Source organism: Lottia gigantea, assembly GCF_000327385.1.
Source record: "Lottia gigantea unplaced genomic scaffold LOTGIsca_52, whole genome shotgun sequence".
Taxonomy (NCBI): domain Eukaryota; kingdom Metazoa; phylum Mollusca; class Gastropoda; family Lottiidae; genus Lottia; species Lottia gigantea.
In genome coordinates, this window is record NW_008709781.1 from 172,804 (window position 1) to 193,570 (window position 20,767).

General features: G+C 32.5%; 1 protein-coding gene across 1 annotated transcript; it reads left to right on the forward strand.

Moving 5' to 3' along the window:
• Window positions 1-20: 20 nt before the first annotated feature.
• LOTGIDRAFT_126149 (hypothetical protein) lies at window positions 21-19,761 on the forward strand (the record flags this gene model as incomplete). Its single annotated transcript, XM_009062568.1, has 24 exons — window positions 21-152; window positions 583-691; window positions 1,159-1,250; window positions 1,813-1,914; window positions 3,530-3,699; window positions 3,899-4,091; window positions 5,466-5,651; window positions 6,080-6,168; window positions 7,528-7,709; window positions 8,014-8,203; window positions 8,610-8,729; window positions 9,392-9,474; window positions 9,675-9,847; window positions 10,421-10,650; window positions 11,032-11,302; window positions 11,499-11,637; window positions 12,092-12,298; window positions 12,606-12,719; window positions 15,702-15,818; window positions 16,287-16,412; window positions 17,210-17,338; window positions 18,757-18,910; window positions 19,298-19,416; window positions 19,559-19,761. Coding segments are annotated over 24 exons (3,630 nt in total), but the record flags the coding sequence as incomplete, so codon positions are not given.
• Window positions 19,762-20,767: the final 1,006 nt, after the last annotated feature.

A 20,767-nucleotide genomic window follows, 5' to 3' on the forward strand; every position in this document is an offset into this window, starting at 1 on the left:
ACATTATCCATAATTGTACATTTCGAACCCATAATTTTGGTAAAACATTCTATAAAACTTGTGGCCTATCATTCCGACCTAAATTTATCCATGTCCATCCAACTGTTGTTAGTTCCTTGTTGGCCTTTGATGATAAAGATCCCCAGAAAAGAGTAAGTTTTATGTTTTTTTCAGTTTATCTGCTTTGCTCAAAGGTGGCTTATATTTTAAAGATATACAGTCATCAAATTTTCTGCTTTACTAGCAATTACATGGGATAAAATCTAACTATTGATGACATATAGAAAATACCTTCAAGCAGAAACAATAAATGAGACTCTTTATAACATTAGAAAGAGCTTATTTCCCGGAAATTTTCTATATCACAATATTTTAACCTATCGTTATAAAAAATTGTCTATATTGTGTAACACAAAAAATCCCATATCGCCCAACTCTAATCTATCCCACGAGTTTGCATTAAGAGCTTATTGTTTTTAATTTAGATTTATTCAAAGTCTTTACTAAATGAATATGCAGTTAGTCACTTTTTAGTCCATTTAGAATTTCTGGACTATTATTTATATTTTCTTATATTTTCAGTTATTTTATTCCATTGATTTTGGTTTTTCCTGGCATCTTTTACAACCTAATGTGAAGTTCTTCTTTTGGTATGTTGAATGCTATGCAATAATTTTTGTCAGAGGCCATTGTCCTTTATATATTAGATTTACCTAGCCTGAGAAAGCTGTCTAAGCCCATGCATTGCACTGGTCATATAGCGTTTCCTCTTTCGGCGGACATTTTGTAATGTCATTTATTTCCATCTTGATTGATAGAGCTTATAGACATTGACTTAGGAATTGCAACATGTCCATCTCTATTTCCTGTGGTGATAGATATTTTGTGTCTTGTGACATCTTTGAGATTTTCCATTTTAATTTATCGTGCTGCATAATCTACTTCAGAACTTGCATTCTTAAGATTCTTTAACAGTTGGAAAACAGTCAAATTAAACTAAGTATCTTCAGGGCCTAAAAACTTAAAATGTTTATACTGAATATTGATACTATCATAACAGGGGTGTTTCACCATATGATAAAAATAATCTGACAGTATACGTAGAAGAAGAAAGAAAAGATGACAACATTGTCATCAAACAAGAATATACTCAAGGAGTCAACTTTAACCATAACTGGCAAAGAACTGTAGTCCTAGAGGGAGTAGAAGATTTTGAAGTTAAGGGGCCTTATCTATTTGCTACTAGGAAAGTTGTAAGTGACAATATTTATATTTGGTTTATGTATTTGTACACAGATCATAAGCACTTGTAGCTTTTATCTGCATTATTACTTCTACTATGGAGGTTCCTGAAAATTGTCATTGTCAGAACTATTTGGCTTGAATAGTATTGTGACAGTGATGCCATTATCTTGTGAAATTTGTCATCTGCTTGGCGATTTCTGATAACACAACCAGTGCTTTCTTTCCTTTTCATCCTTTTCATAAACCGTATATTTGCATGTATAGTGCACAATGCACAGTATTTAATGGGCATTATACACAGGGATTTTTTTAAAAAAATCTTTCACAAGAGGTTCCCCAGTCAATATTGACAATCCTCCATTTTGTTATTGACTGGTGATAGACAAAGGTGCTAATATGGAAGACTGTACCCCAGGGTACATGAGTACGAATTAAAAATTATATTATTTGCTGTTGGTATAAAGACAAGACTCTCCAGCTTGTTTATGAAATGAATATGAACACAGTCATGTTTATGTGCTCTATAGTTCCATCAGAATAATTCTATGAACCATTATCTAATTTCAGAGATTATTTGGTTCCCATAATGCCAATACATTACAACTGTGGGTCTCTTATAAAAGAGGTGAATTTCAGGCAGCACAATTTCCATATTCACATAAAAACCTTGTAAGTATCTATTATTACTATGATATAAGTCTCGTTGCGTCAAAACTTGCTTATCCAACATTCTTGGGAACTTTTTTTGTGAATTTGCACTTTTTAAATTTTTGATCTCATGAAAACAATGAACTACAACTGGGAACAGAATATTTACTATGTAAAAGTAACTGTTAATCCGACGATTCGGTTTCCAATTCCACACGGCTGTGATTAGGTACCAATTATCAAATTCTATAGTAAATAGTATTCATCATCCGGTCGCATGTCACTGTGAGTTCTTCTAATCCTAATTTTAAGGAATGTTTAATTGTAATTACCATGCTATGATAGTGAAATGAAATGAAAATTATAAACAATCGGGGTTCTTCACAACTTATTGGCCGTATAAAGTACACATGTCTATCACGTGTTGCGTATGTGACACTTAACAGGTTTCCTTATAGGAAGGGACATAACTCTAGTTATTGAATGGCATGTTTCAACAATGGGGATTTTTGTTAAACCGCGCGATTTTGTCGGGAACGGGAATGTGCTGATAAACGAGACTCCACTGTACATTATTGAAATTTCAAGGCCAGGAGTTTCGGCATCATTTTTGACAGTGCTCTCTATGAAAGCCAATATATTTACTGTCTGTCTTTCGGTGCAATTTCACCTTTGCAGAATTGGTTTAATTCGTAAATACCTCACAAAGTTCGCTACTGAACAGCTTGTTCACTCCCTGGTTACCTCTCGATTAGATTATTGTAATTCATTGTACTCTGTTATCAGTGGAAATCAAATAAATCGTCTACAGCTTTTGCAAAATACTGCGGTGCACATTGTCACAAGAACCAATGTCTCTAAACATATTACTCCTGTGCTTTATGATCTACTTTGGTTGCCAATAAAGTATCGGATTGAATACAAAATTGCTGTTGACATTTAAATCACTACACGATCTTACACCGTCATATTTGTCTTCCCTAATTGAGTGGCATGTGCTAGGCAAATCCCTGCGTTCCATGGAACGATTTGAGTGCAAAAAGAAGGGTAGTTGTGGTTTCGGTGTCAGGACCGGCAATAGGTCCTTTGAAATAAGAGCCCCAGCTTTATGGAATTCATTACCAATATCTATCAGAAAATATTTTGAATTAGATTCTTTTAAACAGAATCTTAAAACCCATCTTTTTAAACAAGCTTTTAACTGATCTTTTTTGTGGTATTGTACAATATATTATGTTTTATATATTATCTGAATTTTCAATTATCTAATTTTGTATCAAGCGCAATTTATCACTTGTTTTACTTATGTTTTACCAAGAATATTTGTGCTATATAAATACTTGTATTGACTATTATTTTTTATTATTGAAAATACTAAGCCACTACACTGCAGGGCTGTTTCTGACTACAGCAGACAAAGCCTTTATTTAAGCCTTGTTCTCGAAATCTGAACTTAATTTTAAACATTGACCAATAAGATAAGACAATGTGAAAAGTCTTTATAACAAAATATTTTATGAATAAGTCTCTGTTTAAGGAATGTCTAAAGATTCAAATGCATTGTTTTATAGCATCTGTTAAAAATTGAAACAATGTATTTATATTGGTATCAGATTGATTATGTGTCTTTTTTCAGGATTTTTTTATAGCTGATGCGTCAGAGGGTCAAGTGATGGCTTGTGTGACTCATAATGAATCTTTAACCAATTTATATATATCAGAAGTAGAAGGGTTGAAATTCTCACTGTCTCTTGAAAGAATTGTTTATTATAATCCTAAAGGTGCCAATAAGGACACATGGATAAGGTGAGATAATTGAAATTAATTTTGAAACATTGTTTCTAGACTTGAGCAACAATAAAATTTTGAAATGGATGTTCTTTATTTATTGAAATAAACTGGAAAGTATGTAAACAACTGAACAGTCACAGCAGTTTAAAAGAATGACATATAATGAGTATCTGTAAGGTGCAGAAAGTCAAATGTAAAAAAATTTGCATTTCAGTCAATATACAAATGATACCTTTGCTGATATTTATAAAGTGAATGGTATGAGAGGTATTTATATAGCATCACAAGTTAAAGATTCAGATATATCTGAACAAGTTTCATTGATAACCTATGATAAAGGTGGTGAATGGGAGTTGATAACAGCTCCAACTTATAAACCTGATGGTTCTTCTACCAACTGTTCAAAGGTACAGTAGCTATGTATGATTCTGATTCAAAGTAAAACATAAATCCAATGACTTTCTACCAAATAAAAATGCCATTTTATTCAAAATATCTTAATTCAGATATGAAGAAATACAGTAATCTGGTTGAACAATAGAATTGAATTTAAACTGACCAATCAGATCAATTCTGATAACTGGAACACTGATAATTGTGAATGAGGCCCCAATAAATATGGCAGAAAATCACAAGGATGTGCATTAGGTGTAAATTGTGTGAAAATTAATTATATCTTTAGACTATATCTACAGTTATAATGTTTTTAATTTAAAGGATAAAATATCAGTAAATGCACAGGTGGGTATTGATTGAGGATAGTTTCATTGTTTTATTCCTTCACTGATTTTTGTTCTGGTTGATTTCATTCAATTCTCAGCATGTTGTTTGTTTTGTTTTTGTTAACTGTTTGTATTAGTACATTTACTTAACTCTTGAAATAAAATGAACTGCAATGAATAGAGTTTACATTTAACAAGCCAGCCCAAAAGATAAGGAATCAGTAGGCCATATTACACTGAACAAATCAAAAGATTAAAGAAGGCAATACAAAATGTTTTTGCAAATTGTTTCATAAAAACAGACAATTGAATGCATGACATTAAGAATATTTAGAACCCTCTATAAATTTAGTTTTATTCTCATAACCGCTTGTTTATTTTTTAATAGATGAATCAATATCGCTCTTTTTGCACATTTGCATGGCTGTTTTGAGTGACATTCTATCTATTTTGATTGAAACTATACATTTAAACTATCTTATTAGCACGCTTTTGTTTATTATTTATGTTGTATTTTTCCATGTTATGTTCGTTTGGAGACTTGATTTATTATACAATAACAAATAAGCTTGTATAAGTGAAAGTTGGGAAATATGCAATATTACCAGTCACTAATATGGTGTCTGTTAATTTTTTCACCAGGAGAGAATGCGCATTGTTTATGTTGACAGAGATTTTTGAAGATATACTGGAAGGTAAAAAGGGGTGGGCATTATCCATGTTGCATTATATTCAGAAATATATGGTAATCTCTAACATGTTATGTGATTGAATTAAATAGAAGATATATTTATTGTTAATAAGTCTTATACTATATACTTACAAAAATATAGTGTGCATCCTCTTTAACCGTTCAGAGAATCTTGGTAAAACCTCTGTCACTAAAAAATGTGCACCACTCCTGATGAAATCAATTAGTTGGAATTAAATTTATGTCATATTGAACCAATATTGCTTCAGTAATAAAGCTATCAACAAAAGATTTCTTGACAAGTGTTATGGTTTGGAATAATTCCTGTTACACAAATCATGATTATGTACCGTATGTCTTATTTTCAGTCCAATCGCTGTTCCTTACATCTGACACAGCAATATCATCATCTATATTCTAAAACCAGTTCCTCACCTATCACATCTCATCAGTCAGCACCTGGTCTCATCCTAGCTGCTGGTGTTATTGGTGCCAGTCTCAAAGGAGTACCTGATATATTTGTCACTTCCAATGCTGGTGTGTCATGGCATCAGGTAGGTAAACGTATATTTTGAAAACGTATATATGCATCAAATCTGAGTTGATTTTGAAGGTATCAAAAAAAAATTTTCAAAATTTACTGCAAGTTATTGTCATTTCAGCTGAAAGTCAGACACCTTTTGGATGTAAAGATTACCTTTTTTCCATTTCTTAACTAAATATCAATCTTTTAAATAATTGAGAAATTATTGTGCGAAGTTCAGAAATTGATTGAAAAAAAGAAAAAGAAACAACTATGTTTTACAAGGATAACAAGCTAGGTTCACTGATCCTTGACCAAACCTGTTGACATTGATCTTACCCAGATTATCCGTACCCATATACAGCTGGGTCGACTGGAATTATTGAGGGTGCCTTATTGTTACCTGACAGAGTTGCAACCTTTTCATAAGAAATAATACAGTTGTATTTTATTTTAAAGGTATTAGATGGGTTATATATGTATACACTTGGTGATCACGGAGGACTACTGGTGGCTATTCAACAATATTCCATAACTAACCAGATCTTGTAAGTACATCAATATTTTATAACTGATTAGATCTTGTAAGTACAAAAATATTCCATAACTTATCACATCTTGTAAGTACATCAATATTTTATAACTTATTAGATCTTGTAAGTACAACAATATTCCATAACTTATCAGATCTTGTAAGTGCATCAATATTCCATAACTTATCAGATCTTGTAAGTCCATCAATATTCCATAACTTATCAGATCTTGTAAGTACAACAATATTCCATAACTTATCAGATCTTGTAAGTGCATCAATATTTTATAACTTATCAGATCTTGTAAGTGCATCAATATTTTATAACTTATCAGATCTTGTAAATACAAAAATATTCCACAAGTTATCAGATCTTGTAAATACAACAATATTCCATAAATAATCAGATCTTGTAAATACAACAATATTCCATAACTAATCAGATCTTGTAAGTACAGAAACATTCCATAACAAATCAGATTCTGTAAGTACAACAACAATATATAACTAATCAGATCTAGTAAGTACAACTATATTCCATAACTAATCAGATTTCGTAAGTCCAACTATATTCCATAACTAATCAGATTTTGTAAGTCCAACTATATTCCATAACTAATCAGATTTTGTTAGTACAAAACATTCCATTATATGTCAGATATAGTAGTAAAAATATTCCCTAATGAAGTAGATTTTGTAAGTGATCATGTAAGTCCATCAATCACTATCAGATCTTGTAAGCACAACTATATTCCATAACTGATTCGATCTTGTTAAGAATAACTATATTCTGTAACTAATCAGATCTTGTGATTTCAACAATGTTCCACAACTAATCAGATTTTGTAAGTAAACCTATATTACATAACTAATTGGAACTATTTTTTACAACTATATTTCATAACTAATCAAAATTTGTTAGTACAAAAGCATTCCATTATATATCAGATACAGTAGTAAATATATTCCCTAACGAACATGATTGTGTAAGTAATCAATATTCCATAACTAATCAGATCTGGTAAGTGCAACAAGTATCAGATCTTGTAAATGTACAACAATATTAAATAACTGATCAGATGTTAGTAAAATAACATTCTCTAACAGATTAGATCTGTTAAGTACCATAATGTTTTGTAACTAACAAGTTTTTGCTTGTCAGATATATATAGCAGCTACAATGAATATTCCATAACTAATCAGAACAAAATTCTTGTTACTTCTATTACTCGCAGATATAGTACAACAATATTCCATTACTAATCAGCTTTAGAAAGTACAGTAAGCCCTGATCAGATATTAGAAGTACCACAATATTCCGTAACCAATCGTGGATTAATGTTGGTAATTAGACTAATAAAATGTCATTTTTCAGTTATTCCACCAATGAAGGTGAAACATGGCAGTCTTATAAATTTATGAAAGATGATACAAAGATAAGAATCTATGGTTTATTAACAGAGCCAGGAGAGACAACCACTATATTCTCAGTATATGGTTCCTATCTAGAAAAACATAGCTGGCTTATTGTACAAGTAGATCTGAGATCAGTGTTCCGTAAGTAGATGACATATTTTAAAGTCATACCATTGGTAAACGAAAATTATCAGTATTTTAAAGAAAATTCGTATTTTTTTCCCCCATTGACAGCTCATTTTTGTGCATAGTTTTATTTAGTCTAAAATCAAAATAATATAACTTTTTTTTGTGGCACTATATGGATCCTTTATAGATGATGAATGTTCAAGTCATTATGAATGCGGTTTTTATTTTACACAAATCCAGATTTTGGCTTAAAAATGATTTATGGTCGCTCACCATCCTTAATATCTAGATAATAATATCTTTAATTTTTTGGTAGGTGTTAACTGTACTAAAGATGATTATAAAATCTGGTCTCTACCTATGGAAACCCCAGATCATGGATGTTTATTGGGTAAAAAGATAGAATTTGAAAGACGAATAGCTCATGCACCATGTTTTAATGGTAAGAGTTATGTTAGACAACAAACTGAAAGGAATTGTTCTTGTACCAGAGATGATTTTGAATGGTAAGATTTTTTCTGAAACTTTTTTCATGCAAATTCAGGGAGGTTGTTTATTAAACACGTTCGAATTTAGTCTTTGTTACCAAACCTACTGTCGTTGTGAGAAAACGTAATTTCTGAGATGTGCGCCACTGTCAGTCATTCTGGAAGTTTATTCAAATTGGTTACATCATAAGCTTTAAAACTTGATTAGCTCCAGAATTAAATAACTGTAACAGAAACTGACATGTTTCCAGTTTGTTGTATGTGCGACAGAACAATTACACGATTGTGCTTACGAACTCTCTTGTTTGATATTTTGTCAAAATCAGGCATGATTTAGACCAATGTATAAGGTTCACTTAGAATTATTTAAAGAGAATTCTTGGTTTTGGTGACATATTGGAATGATAGAATTATTACCTTTCAGTGATTATGGATTTAAAGATATGAATTTGATGTGTAAAACAGATCCAGATGTACCGGCTGGCCAAATTCATAAAATACCTCAAAATTGTCCTGAGGGTACTTTTTATCCTTATACTAGAGGGTAAGAGTTAGACCATTTCTTTTTTAGCCTGGAGATCCTGATCTCCATCTTAACATAAATACACATTGTGCCTTGGGATTCCATCTTGAAAGGCCTAGTCTTTTGAGGGAGCCGCGGTGGCTCAGTGAGTTAGACGCTTGCTTGCTAACCTGAAGGTCCAGGGTTCAATCCCGGCATAGGTCGAGATAATACCTTTGGATTTTTCAACCTGGTTTCCCCCTGTCAGTGATGCAGGTAAGAGGGGCTGACATCTAGTCGTTCGGATGGAACAATAAACCGAGGCCCTGTGTGCTACAGGCTGTGCACGTTAAAGATCTAAATAGAGCAGGCTAATGCCGCTGTCTTGGCAAAATTTCCCTCATCGCTCCCTGCATGGCGTTGCCCGTCTTCATTAGCCCACATGGTGCAGAAAAGTAGGACATAAAATTCCATTCATTTCATTTCATTTCCTAGTCTTTTGAGCCTTATTCAAGAGGTCAAAGCTTCTCGTATTGTGAATCATTCAAATTAGCCAATTTTGGAACCGTATCAAAAAAAAAAAAAATAATGGATATTAACCAGTTAATAAGGTATTGCCTTGAGATTGCTTGTCTTAATCTAGTTAATTTTGCTAGGTTTTAATTATTTTAGCTCTCTGTATTGAATTTTTATCTTATTTTTAGATATCGTAAAGTAGCAGGTGACACATGTAAAGGTGGAGATGAACATAAATATGCTCCTTTAATATACTCTTGTCCTATTCAAGGTAATATACTATCAATTATTGATATACTCAACTCAGCCTACAGTAAATAGAAAATAAAGTGCTATAGATCCAAACCTGAAATGCAAAATAACAGTTTTTCAATACATTGGTAGCTATCATGTGCTTAAAACTCTGCCAAAAACTACAAACTTTATCAAAAAAACATGAAACTAGAGAATTTCTAGTGTATTATATTTCAGAGAGAAGAGAGTTTATATTATATACTACTGGTAGTACAATAGGAAGAATAGATCTAGATAATAATAATAATGAAATCTTAGTTAACACTGGCTTAACAGATGTCACAGTTGTAGATTTTGACTATCAACATAATTGTGTATTTTGGGCAGATAATGTTGATCGAAAGATTAAGGTAACTAATTGCACTTATTGGCAGATGAGTTATAATCATGATTTTCATGCTGTGGAATATATTTGTTGTTTTATTCTTTCTCCTGTTTATGGAATTTGCTTACTTTACTCAAATGTCTCAATTTCTGCTTTGGAAAATTGTCTTGCTAATAAATTAGCTGTTCTGCAGATGATTTTTTATACCCCCAAAAAATTTTATATCCCCAAAATTATATCCAAAAAACATTTTTTATATCCGAAAAATTATATCCAAAAAACATTTTTTATATCCCAAAAATTATATCCAAAAAACATTTTTTATATCCCCAAAATTATATCCCAAAAATTATATCCAAAAAACATTTTTTATATCCCAAAAATTATATCCAAAAACATTTTTGTATCATGAGCTCACTTTCTATCCTACTTTGTCAATGAATTTATGCTATAAATCTGATAATGTAATACTGATGATACAAGACTGATATTGTAAACCATACTGGAATCCGAACATTTTGGAACACTACATTTCAATTTTGATGGATTGGTTTATTTATAGTACTTTAGTAAAATATATTATTTTTCTTTATTTCAGAAACTGTGCATGGGAGAAAGTGACAGTAGAAATATAACTGATCTTATAGACAATAATATTAGAAGTATTAATGGTTTAGCCTATGATTGGACAGCTAAAACTATCTATTGGGTAGATGGTGAAGCTAAAAAAATTGAGGTTGCCAGTAAAGATGGAAAATGGAGGAGACTTTTGATTGATTCTACTCATCTAGAAATTCCTCGTTCAATCACTTTAAATCCACATTATGGGTATGATTTTATATAACATAGTTTTATCATATATTTTTATTTTCTTGATAATGATTTGATAAATCTGCATGTATGTAAGGTCTGATATCGGGGAATGATCACGGAATATGTGAATATAGTATACTGGTTTCCCTGTCCATGATATGGGTTGAAAGAGTGTCTATATAGTTGTATGTTACAGTAATACAAGATCCTGTGTGCATCAAGAACTTTACATATTTCAGATGCTTGGACATATAGAAATGCTAATGTAATAGGATTGGTAATTAATCATATTTGATACACAGAAATCATAAACAGTTGATATTGGCTTGTTGATAGGGCTAGGAATTTGCATGATGGACCTTTCTACAGCCATATTAACTATTCATTCCATTTTAGTTTCATGTACTGGGCAGATTGGTCAGCAGATAATCCCAGAATATGTAGTTCCTGGATGGATGGTAACAATGGTTCTATTAAGACTATTGTCAATGGTAGTGATATAGAACGGCCTACTGGATTAACTGTAGATATAGAATTAGAGAGATTATTCTGGACTGATAGTAATAAAATAGTTATAATGTCAGCTGATCTAAGCGGTAATAATCGTAAAGTATTGGTTCATGGTACTGATAATCTACTACATCCATACTCTATTGGTGTATATAAGGTATGCTTGTTCTCATGTGGATTTAACAAACCCTTACTTACTGAATTAATTTCAATTTAGGGGTATTGGATGTAATGTAAAGAGTACTTTTTCAGCAAAACTAAAGGAATCATGATGATTAGTTCTAGTAGGTACTCACATTATAGTATTTTAGCCAATTATACCTTCATTAGACCATTGCCGTATATAATTATAGAATGAGATGTATTGGTCTGATTGGGGTAGAGATGCTATATTAGTAGCTAATAAAGAGTCAGGATTAGGAATAGAAACAGTGGAATCCATGCTGAAAGGTGTAACAGATCTGAGGGTTATCTCTCATACATCACAACAAGGTAAACAAAACAAAAACTTCTTATTAACCACAGACAATATACAGTTGAACTTTGTCCTTGTTGGCTTTAAATTATTTCATTGCTATTAGAATATGGTTTTTTCACACTGACCTCTCCATTCAGATTGTGCTAGAGCTGTGCTCAACTGAATCAAATTGACGGTTTTGTATTACTTAATCAGACTATACTAAGATAATGAAATACATTTTTTTCCTACATGTCTTGTCTCAGTTTTGCTATCTACAACATTCAGTGCTCAGTGAGGTCATGTCAATACTCTGGTATTCTTCTAATCAAGTTGGGAAATGTCATGCAATTCAATGTGCAAATGAAGAAAAAGCTGCAGAGATCTCTATTTTATTATCTTAGTAAAATACTATTAAGAAATACACAACAGTCAATTTGATTTAGTTGAATTCTAATTGGTCACATTTTAAATATCTTTAATTTTTAGCTAATGGAGCTTGTAATCCTGGTCATCCTCAATGTTCTCAACTGTGTCTACCCAGACCACATCATACTGTTCAAGGTACACAGAATAGAACATGTAAATGTGGAGATGATTTTCAACATACTATTAATACTGCTACAGGGGATGAGAACTGTCGTTGTGGACCTGGTGAAACTATGTTAAACGGTATCTGTGAAATGTCCACTAATAGTAAGTTTTTAATATTTGTTTGAAGATTTTTAAGTTAATTGTCCTACAAAGTTTTCACACTGCTGCAAGTTCTATAGCAGTGGTATAGTATTGTTTTGAAAATCAACTGTTTAGCTTGTCTTAAATGTGTTTTTCCTGTTATTTTTGTTTGTCCATATTTCTGTTGATCACTTTACAATTTTCACTATATCTACTGAACATTTTTCCTAAACCCTGATTTTTTGCCATTGATTCTGCAATTAGTTGATCACTATTCAATGTATGGGTCTAATCTATAGAGAAACTAAGTGTATTCTTGGTGTTTCAGGTACCACATGTTCCAGTGATAGATTCCATTGTGCGAGTGGTGAATGTATGCCGTTAACTTGGGAATGTGACCATGATAATGATTGTAATGATGGGTCTGATGAACTTAATTGCGGTAAGTTCATAAGTCGTATCTTTATTGTTTTTGAGCCATATATGCCTCTATGGGTTTTGAGTCTTGTTTTATTGAATTTATGCTTAATGAGTCACATCTTGGGAGGGGGTTGAGATTCGTCATTTGATTGAGTCAGGTGTCTGAAGAGGTTTGAACTAATTTGGTCTTGTTTCTGATCTGAAAGTTTTGAGATTATTGGGGCATGTCTCTGAAGAGTTTTGACCTAATTGTGTCATGTCTCTGAAGAGTTTTGACCTAATTGAGTCAAGTCTCTGAAGAGTTTTAAGCTAATTGGGTCATGTCTCTGAAGACTTTTGACCTAATTGAGTCATGTCTCTGAAGAGTTTTGAGCTAATTGAATCAAGTCTCTGAAGAGTTTTGAGCTAATTGAATCAAGTCTCTGAAGAGTTTTGAGCTAATTGGGTCATGTTTCTGAAGACTTTTGACCTAATTGAGTCATGTCTCTGAAGAGTTTTGAGCTAATTGTGTCATGTTTCTGAAGAGTTTTGAGCTAATTGAATCAAGTCTCTGAAAGTTTTGAGATGATTGGGGCATGTTTCTGAAGACTTTTGACCTAATTGTGTCATGTCTCTGAAGACTTTTGACCTAATTGAGTCATGTCTCTGAAGAGTTTTGAGCTAATTGAATCAAGTCTCTGAAAGTTTTGAGATTATTGGGGCATGTTTCTGAAGACTTTTGACCTAATTGAGTCATGTCTCTGAAGAGTTTTGAGCTAATTGGGTCATGTTTCTGAAGACTTTTGACCTAATTGAGTCATGTCTCTGAAGAGTTTTGAGCTAATTGAATCAAGTCTCTGAAGAGTTTTGAGCTAATTGGGTCATGTTTGTGAAGACTTTTGACCTAATTGAGTCATGTCTCTGAAGAGTTTTGAGCTAATGGGGTCATGTTTCTGAAGACTTTTGACTTAATTGAGTCATGTCTCTGAAGAGTTTTGAGCTTATTGGGTCATGTTTCTGAAGACTTTTGACCTAATTGAGTCATGTCTCTGAAGAGTTTTGAGCTAATTGGGTCATGTTTCTGAAGACTTTTGACCTAATTGAGTCATGTCTCTGAAGAGTTTTAACCTTATTGTGTCATGTCTCTGAAGATTTTTAACCTAATTGAGTCATGTCTCTGAAGAGTTTTAACCTTATTGTGTCATGTCTCTGAAGACTTTTAACCTAATTGTGTCATGTTTCTGAAGACTTTTGACCTAATTGAGTCATGTCTCTGAAGAGTTTTAACCTTATTGTGTCATGTCTCTGAAGACTTTTAACCTAATTGAGTCATGTCTCTGAAGAGTTTTGACCTAATTGAGTCATGTCTCTGAAGAGTTTTGACCTAATTGAATCAAGTCTCTGAAGAGTTTTGAGCTAATTGGGTCATGTTTCTGAAGACTTTTGACCTAATTGAGTCATGTCTCTGAAGAGTTTTGAGCTAATTGAATCAAGTTTCTGAAGAGTTTTGAGCTAATTGGGTCATGTTTGTGAAGACTTTTGACCTAATTGAGTCATGTCTCTGAAGAGTTTTGGGCTAATTGAATCAAGTCTCTGAAAGTTTTGAGATTATTGGGGCATGTTTCTGAAGACTTTTAACCTAATTGAGTCATGTTTCTGAAGAGTTTTGACCTAATTGTGTCATGTCTCTGAAGACTTTTGACCTAATTGAGTCATGTCTCTGAAGAGTTTTGAGCTAATTGAGTCATGTTTCTGAAGACTTTTGACCTAATTGAGTCATGCCTCTGAAGAGTTTTGAGCTAATTGGGTCATGTTTCTGAAGACTTTTGACCTAATTGAGTCATGTCTCTGAAGAGTTTTGAGCTAATTGGGTCAAGTCTCTGAAGAGTTTTGAGCTAATTGGGTCATGTTTCTGAAGACTTTTGACCTAATTGAGTCATGCCTCTGAAGAGTTTTGAGCTAATTGGGTCATGTTTCTGAAGACTTTTGACCTAATTGAGTCATGCCTCTGAAGAGTTTTGAGCTAATTGGGTCATGTTTCTGAAGACTTTTGACCTAATTGAGTCATGTCTCTGAAGAGTTTTGAGCTAATTGAATCAAGTCTCTGAAGAGTTTTGAGCTAATTGGGTCATGTTTCTGAAGACTTTTGACCTAATTGAGTCATGTCTCTGAAGAGTTTTGGGCTAATTGAATCAAGTCTCTGAAAGTTTTGAGATTATTGGGGCATGTTTCTGAAGACTTTTAACCTAATTGAGTCATGTTTCTGAAGAGTTTTGAGCTAATTGTGTCATGTCTCTGAAGACTTTTGACCTAATTGAGTCATGTCTCTGAAGAGTTTTGGGCTAATTGAGTCAAGTCTCTGAAGAGTTTTGAGCTAATTGGGTCATGTTTCTGAAGAGTTTTGACCTAATTGAGGTCATGTTTCTGAAGACTTTTGACCTAATTGAGTCATGTCTCTGAAGAGTTTTGAGCTAATTGAATCAAGTCTATGAAGAGTTTTGAGCTAATTAGGTCATGTTTCTGAAGACTTTTGACCTAATTGAGTCATGTCTCTGAAGAGTTTTGGGCTAATTGAATCAAGTCTATGAAGAGTTTTGAGCTAATTAGGTCATGTTTCTGAAGACTTTTAACCTAATTGAGTCATGTTTCTGAAGAGTTTTGAGCTAATTGTGTCATGTCTCTGAAGACTTTTGAGCTAATTGAATCAAGTCTCTGAAAGTTTTTGAGATTATTGGGGCATGTTTCTGAAGACTTTTAACCTAATTGAGTCATGTCTCTGAAGAGTTTTGACCTAATTGTGTCATGTCTCTGAAGACTTTTAACCTAATTGAGTCATGTTTCTGAAGACTTTTGACCTAATTGAGTCATGTCTCTGAAGAGTTTTAACCTTATTGTGTCATGTCTCTGAAGACTTTTAACCTAATTGAGTCATGTCTCTGAAGAGTTTTGACCTAATTGAGTCATGTTTCTGAAGAGTTTTGAGTCCATGAGGCCTCTTCTTTATTTAATTTTATAACTATTACAGCTTATTCCACGTGTGATTCTAATCAATTTACCTGTAAAACTGGAAAATGTATACCAAGCCAGTGGCAATGTGACTTTGATAATGACTGTGGTGATGGCTCAGACGAGCACAATTGTGGTAAGAGAAAATAATGTCAGTTTTACTAGAATGCATAATCTAACAAAAGAAACCAAATGATTTCTGCATCATGAGTAACGCATTAAACTGACTTGGTTTTTCATTTCATATGCTGATATTACTCCTTTTATTGCGACTTCTTTCAAAGATTTATCATAGAATGGAATTCTTGGATTAAAACAGATTTCAAATTCTGATTGTTGATTCAGTTCAATAGCAGAAGATCTCTGGAGATTCCCTTATAATAGTTTGTTTCAATCATGATGTATTGTAAGGCTATTTTGTCTTGATAGGTTTTTTAACCAGTATATGTGGTACCAAAATTGCATGCCTCTCAAAGTATGATATATAGCTGTGTCAAACTTAATATGAGTGTTATTATTCTTTTGAACATTCTTCTTTACTTCATCTCCATATAATAATGTGTGGATAACATTTTGACCAACTTGGCCTTTATCTATATTGTAGAATATCCTACTTGTGATCCTAACCAGTTTCAATGTGATAATAAGAAATGTATAGCTTCTGCATGGAAGTGTGATTTTGATGATGATTGTACAGATAAATCTGATGAAAGAGCTTGCAACTACACAAGTAAGCAATATGGTACATCTTTATTGGTTTCATTTCTTACCTCAAAATGATGTTATTTGTTTCATTTCTTACCTCAATATGATGTTATTGGTTTCATTTCTTACCTCAAAATGATGTTATTGGTTTCATTTCTTACCTCAAAATGATGTTATTTGTTTCATTTCTTACCTCAAAATGATGTTATTTGTTTCATTTCTTACCTCAAAATGATGTTATTTGTTTCATTTCTTACCTCAAAATGATGTTTTTTGTTTCATTTCTTACCTCAAAATGATGTTATTTGTTTCATTTGGCTCTTCGTATTTATTTTTCATCCTATTAAGATTAAGATTCAAGCATTCAACAGAAACAGTAAGGATATCATCTGACTTGTTTATGATGTTTATGGCATTTCAATATTTTTCGACTTAAAAAGGGATGATGCAAATGCCAAAAAAATACTTTACAATCCTAATTTTACTTATACTCCTTTTCTGCATAATACAAATGATTTGTGGAATTTTGTTTTCTGGAGGAGTTGTTATATCTTGTTGAAAAATTCTTGTTATTTATGTATGACTATATATTTAAACAAAGGACTAATCTTTACTGTGAATTGTAGTAATCAATAATCATGAAATAAAAATTAACAGTGTTTTGCTAGAAATTTTAATATTATTATATTTGAATAAGAATGTTTTCCTAATCACCAGGTTCATGTAGATCATGGGAGTTTAGCTGTGTTAAAGATGGACAATGTATTGGTGTTAATAGACAGTGTGATGGTCATATAGATTGTGATGACAGTAGTGATGAAGAGGATTGTGATGCCTATACCTGTTCACCCTGGAGGTTTAAATGTACCAATGATACACAGTGTATCTTTAATACATGGAGATGTGATGGTGATGAAGACTGTAAAGATGGAAGTGATGAAGTAGGATGCTGTAAGTTGCTTTTTTGTTAGGTATTTGTGTACAATGAGGGAAACTTTGCCAAGCTGGTGACATATAGGTAGTCTTGTAAGTATACTGTATCACACTGAGCCAGTTTTCTTTTATTCAAAACCCTCTACATCACAATTTCTGTGAATATTGTTTGAACAGCCGCTTGTTGCTATGCGCTTTGTGCTCATTTAAATTTAAATGTAGATTTGAAAAAGATCTACAGGAATCATAAAAATTCTATTTTGAGATTTTGATTGAGTGGGTTTTTCCATTTATCTTCAAATATTAATATCATAATCAAGTACATGTATTCCTATTATATTTATTTGGTGTGAAAATTTTAGCCAGCAACACAACAACAACAGCATCACCTACCACTCCTAGACCGTGTAACCAGTTTACTTGTCATAATCACTTCTGTGTATCATGGAGATATATCTGTAATGGTATCAATGATTGTGGTGATAATTCAGATGAATCTGACTGTGGTATGTGTTAAAATCAATTTATGTCTGTCATTTACAAGTTAATTTACCATAACTCTATTCATGGAGGTTATTTACTTGGTAAGACAATCCAACAAAGCAATTCTTGTTAAAGTCATAACTATAAACATTGTAAGGGCACATGTATATGGATTATTAATATTTGAGTCAGTATAGAGTCGGTGTCCTCCCTGTCTATATGATTCACTAGTAGATATTGTTTAGTAGTGTGTATAATTGGTGTCACCATAACAATTCTATGCTCACATTAAAGACAATATTTCAACCCAGTGGTAGAGGGAAGTAATGATGATGATGTTTGATAATAAAATTATTATTCTTTGTTCAGCATGAAGTTTTATTGTGAGGTATTTTTATATCTGATTGTGTGCTCTAGGTATAATAGATTATACATCAACAACCAGTGGCCCAGCCTGTTCACCCAATGATCATAGATGTAACAATGGTAGATGTATACATAAATCACAAGTCTGTAATGGTGTTAATGAATGTGGTGATAATTCAGATGAAACAGGCTCTTGTGGTAAATGAAATTAAGTATATAATTAAAGCAGACACTTGGCCAACTTTCAGAAGCACTGGCGGTGGTAAATGGGTACCGTTTCGTTTCTGTTTGAATTCTAGATTTGTCTTTGTCTAGACCAATAAAAAGTATTTGGTTTCATCCATTTTTCATTAATTATCATGTATATAATCAATCAGTGATTTAGAGCACATGTAGATGACAATTTACAAAGCCCAAAAAAACTGTTCCAATGTTCAAGTCAGTTGATTTGACTGCATTTTTCAGCCATGTTTGGTTCATAATCAAAATGAAAATTGCCAGTTCATTATAATTTACTGTTTAAACATTTATTGAAGTAAATGGACATACATCATTACTTCAAGGTATTTTTTTTCATTTCAATTAAGCTGATCGACCTGTATGTTTACCAGAACAATTTCATTGTTATAAATCATCAAGTGAGAATAGACAGTGTATTTGGGATGCCTGGGTTTGCGATAGTGATAATGATTGTCATAATGGTGAAGATGAGGAAAACTGCACCCGTAAGTTTATAAACTTGTTTGTTACTTATTGGAAGCGCTCTTGGCTTTTTAACAGATGGTACCATGATGACATAGTTTTATGAGCCTTGAGCCTAATCAGCTGTTGTATACAGCTGAAGTAAACCTCATGACTAAGTTTTGACAAGAACTTTTCATCTTACTAAGCTCATAAATGACTGTGGATAAAAGCATACTATTGTAGACAATTTCTAAGAGGAAGTCTTATGACGTATGTGATTAATCAGGAGGTGTTTTTAATTTCAAATGAAATAGCAAACATCACAGCCAATTGTGTTGCTCGGTTAGCGTTATATAAGCTTTAAAATGTTCTGCATCAATATGATATTTGACACTGGTATGAAATCTTTGTGTATATATTTGTTACAGAAATCTGTCAATCCAGTGAAGATTTTAAATGTCTATACAGTGAAGGCTGTATTAGAAAGGATCAAGTATGTGATAAGATCAAACAATGTTCTGATGGATCAGATGAAATGGGGTGTTCAGGCTCTACAACAAATTGTAAGTTAATTGATGCAATTGTTAATTGATAAAGACATAATTTCAAGTATTTCTTGAGAATCGTGAATTTTCTGTGTTTCTAGTTGAACTAGCACTGTCTAGTATGGGCGTATCTATGTGATGGTGTTATCTTTTATTTCAGCCTCTAATCAGTGTAATACAATATACACATTTCAATGTATCAATGACTGTCTAGAATGGGCGTATCTATGTGATGGTGATAGCGATTGTCAAGATGATAGTGATGAAGGTGTTGAAAGATGTGGAGGTAACTTTTATATCCTTAAAAGCTTTCTATTTATAATCATACCCTTTCAGCCTTCAGGAATAAAATTACTTTTGTGAATGAGGTTTGTTGATATATAAACAAATGAAAAGTTAGATACATCCAATCAGAAATAAACAGAAAATAGTGCCATCCATTAAAATAAATGTTTAAATTTCTGAAAATGGTGACTTTATATTTTGATTTATTGCATATTATAGATAGAAATAAGAAAATTCAAAGGGTGCGGTTTGAGGATATTACTGCAACATCAGCTACTGTTGAACTCTCATCAAGAACATTTGATGTACATCAATCTTACCAAATCTCATATGGGTGAGTGTAGCCTTTGCTTCCAATCAATATACAGTCTTTTGGTGTGTGTTGGTGCAATGTTTCCTTTTTTATACACCCACATCGAAATATGGAGCTATATTGCCGTCGCATTTCTTGTATCTACGATAGAGGCTACAGCATTAATCTGATCTGGATGAAACTTGGTATGCATGTATATATTGATAAGATCTCGGTCAAGTTCGAAATTGGTAATAATCGGATGAAAGGTTTCAAAGTTATTGCCCTTAACTAAGTAAATTTCTGAATTTGGCCTGTATGCATGATAAAGCTAAAATTTTTATCCGATCTTGATGAAACTTGGTATGCATGTATATATGGATGAGATTTGGGACAAATTTGGAGTTATTGCCCTTGACTTAGTAAAAACACTTCGAATTTGGCTTGTCGTCATGATACAGGGTGCAGTTTTTATCTGATCTCGATGAAACTTGGTATGCATGTATAAATTGATGAGATCTCAATTTCAAATATGGTAATAATTGGATGAATGGTTTTTACATTTTTGATCCGATCTTGATATGGCATGAACCCTTAGTAAAGCTTGAAATTAGTAACAATCGCATGATTGGTTTCTGACAGCTGGTAGTGGGCGTATGTTACCTTGCCTGGCAAGCTATCTTTTGTATGTATTTGGAAAAGTATTTGGAGAACTGGTTTTGCTGTTGCTACAAATAGCATAATTTTGGATGAAACTTCAATTTAGTATTTTGAATATTGAATATTTACATT